Raw genomic sequence first — 1941 nt, 5'->3', positions numbered from 1 at the left:
TACAGGATAAGAGACTTGTAGTGTCTCTTATCTCTTATTTTTGATTTTTGAACATGGCCGGAGCCACTACCGCGTCTCCTGATTCTAAAGCTGTCTCAGAAATGTTGCAAACATATTTCGTAATTTTTATGAAATATTTCACTCTTCAGTTGAAATATTTTTGAGATATCTCTGAACATTTTTTTTCGGTGCTATATGGATAATATATGTAGACAAATGTGACTTCGTTCCTAAAATTATTATTTGTGCGCAAAGTGCTTGTAGGCAATAATACATGTAGACAATAATACATGTAGGTAATAATACATGTAGGCAATAACACATGTAGGCAATAATACATGTAGGTAAATGTGACTTTGTTTCTGAAATTTTTACTTATGCGCAAAAGTGCATGTAGGGAATTAAGCTGTACACAATAATCTTTATGTGCAAACGAACTGTCGGCAAGTGATGTAGGCAAACGATGTTGTAGGCAATCGATTTGTAGGCAAAACGGGATCCTCTCTTAAAAAACGATAATGCTTATATGACAAAATGGCATTCAATTATTTCAATTGTAAAGAAGCACGTAATATATTAGTAAAAAGTTGTGCTTTACAAGTTAGATTTTGTTACCTTTTATAGTTATTATTCATAGTCATCAATCCAACTGAACTGCGTAGTTGCACTTATATTTTAATAGAAAACTGATTATACACGTTAAAAGTACACACACTATTATTTCTATACAAGTGAGCACAGTACCGCTAAAAAATTTTAATAAATATTGCTTTTTGCAAAAAAAGAATATAATTGTTTGCCGAATGCATTTATCTATTAAATGTTCATTCTTTTTATATTTGAACTATAAAAGTGTTAACTATATTTTAATTAAATTTCTATGCAAAGAAACAAAGGAAAAATAATGAAATTTAGAACTTGGAACACGGTGAGCAAATATTTAATGAGTGTTGAAAATTGTGAGCAGGTTATGTATTTTATGATAACGCTTTTTAAACTGTGACAGGTATTATCTTCAAAGATACCAGAAAGTTTGTGAGTTTTTATCCATTTCTAATGCTATGTATTTTTTTCTATTCTGCAGTACTGGTAGTGTACGAAAGAGTGGAAGAAGCAATCATAAAAACAATTGAATGTGCTAGAGATCAAATTAATTAGCATATTTAATCTATGTTTAGCCTAATTAACGTGTTAGTTTATGTAGTACAAATTCTAAAAATTGAAATATTAGATTTTTTAAATTTACAAAAAACATTGATTTCAGTTAATAAATAATATAAACTGAGAAAACAATTTTTTTGTTTATTGTATTAATTCAAATTTTGCTATTTACTGAAACTTTTGAGCAGTACCGTATGCAATATTGTAAAATATTTTTAAATCTCTTTATACATATATTGCATGCCGCTTGTCACTAAAGATAAAATTTGAATCAAAATATTTATGACTATATGTCTTATATACTTATCACACTTCTCAGATCTCATTAAAAACAATTTTTATCAATATTTCAGGATATTCACGAATTTCTGGACAATGCTCAAGATGGTGCCATTTATTTCTCTCTGGGCTCAAATCTGCAAACTGACCAACTACCTGCTGGACCTTTGACAGCATTGTGCAACGCCCTAGGCTCGCTTAAGCAAAGAGTTCTATGGAAACATAATAGTAACATGGCTATTCATGCGACCAACATTAAATTTGTAAAGTGGGTGCCACAACAAGCAGTACTAGGTAAGGTTGCCCAAGGCTAAACTAACCGACCCTTTAACCTCATTCTTTTCGAAAGAAGCGGATCAACTGTCGCGAGATATGCATTTACAAAACGGTTTGATGAGAAGCATTCTATATTGAAATTTCTTCGTGCTTGAAGATAGGGAATCGATAAAATTATAAAAAGGATAGATCATGCAAGAAAAGATAGATAGATAGATAGATAGA

The 1941-nt window shown here is 30.6% G+C and overlaps 1 protein-coding gene across 1 annotated transcript in view; it reads left to right on the top strand.

Moving 5' to 3' along the window:
- Nucleotides 1-1941, top strand: part of LOC108766200 (2-hydroxyacylsphingosine 1-beta-galactosyltransferase) — a 91460-nt gene that overhangs the window by 74090 nt on the left and 15429 nt on the right. The window contains exon 5 of the mRNA XM_018515358.1: nucleotides 1515-1734. Within this exon, the coding sequence (XP_018370860.1) occupies nucleotides 1515-1734 (220 nt within the window). The remainder of the gene's footprint in view (nucleotides 1-1514; nucleotides 1735-1941) is intronic.

The sequence above is a fragment of the Trachymyrmex cornetzi genome, unplaced genomic scaffold (genome assembly GCF_001594075.2).
Source record: "Trachymyrmex cornetzi isolate Tcor2-1 unplaced genomic scaffold, Tcor1.1 scaffold572, whole genome shotgun sequence".
Lineage (NCBI taxonomy): Eukaryota > Metazoa > Arthropoda > Insecta > Hymenoptera > Formicidae > Trachymyrmex > Trachymyrmex cornetzi.
This window is presented reverse-complemented; position numbering and strand designations above follow the sequence as displayed.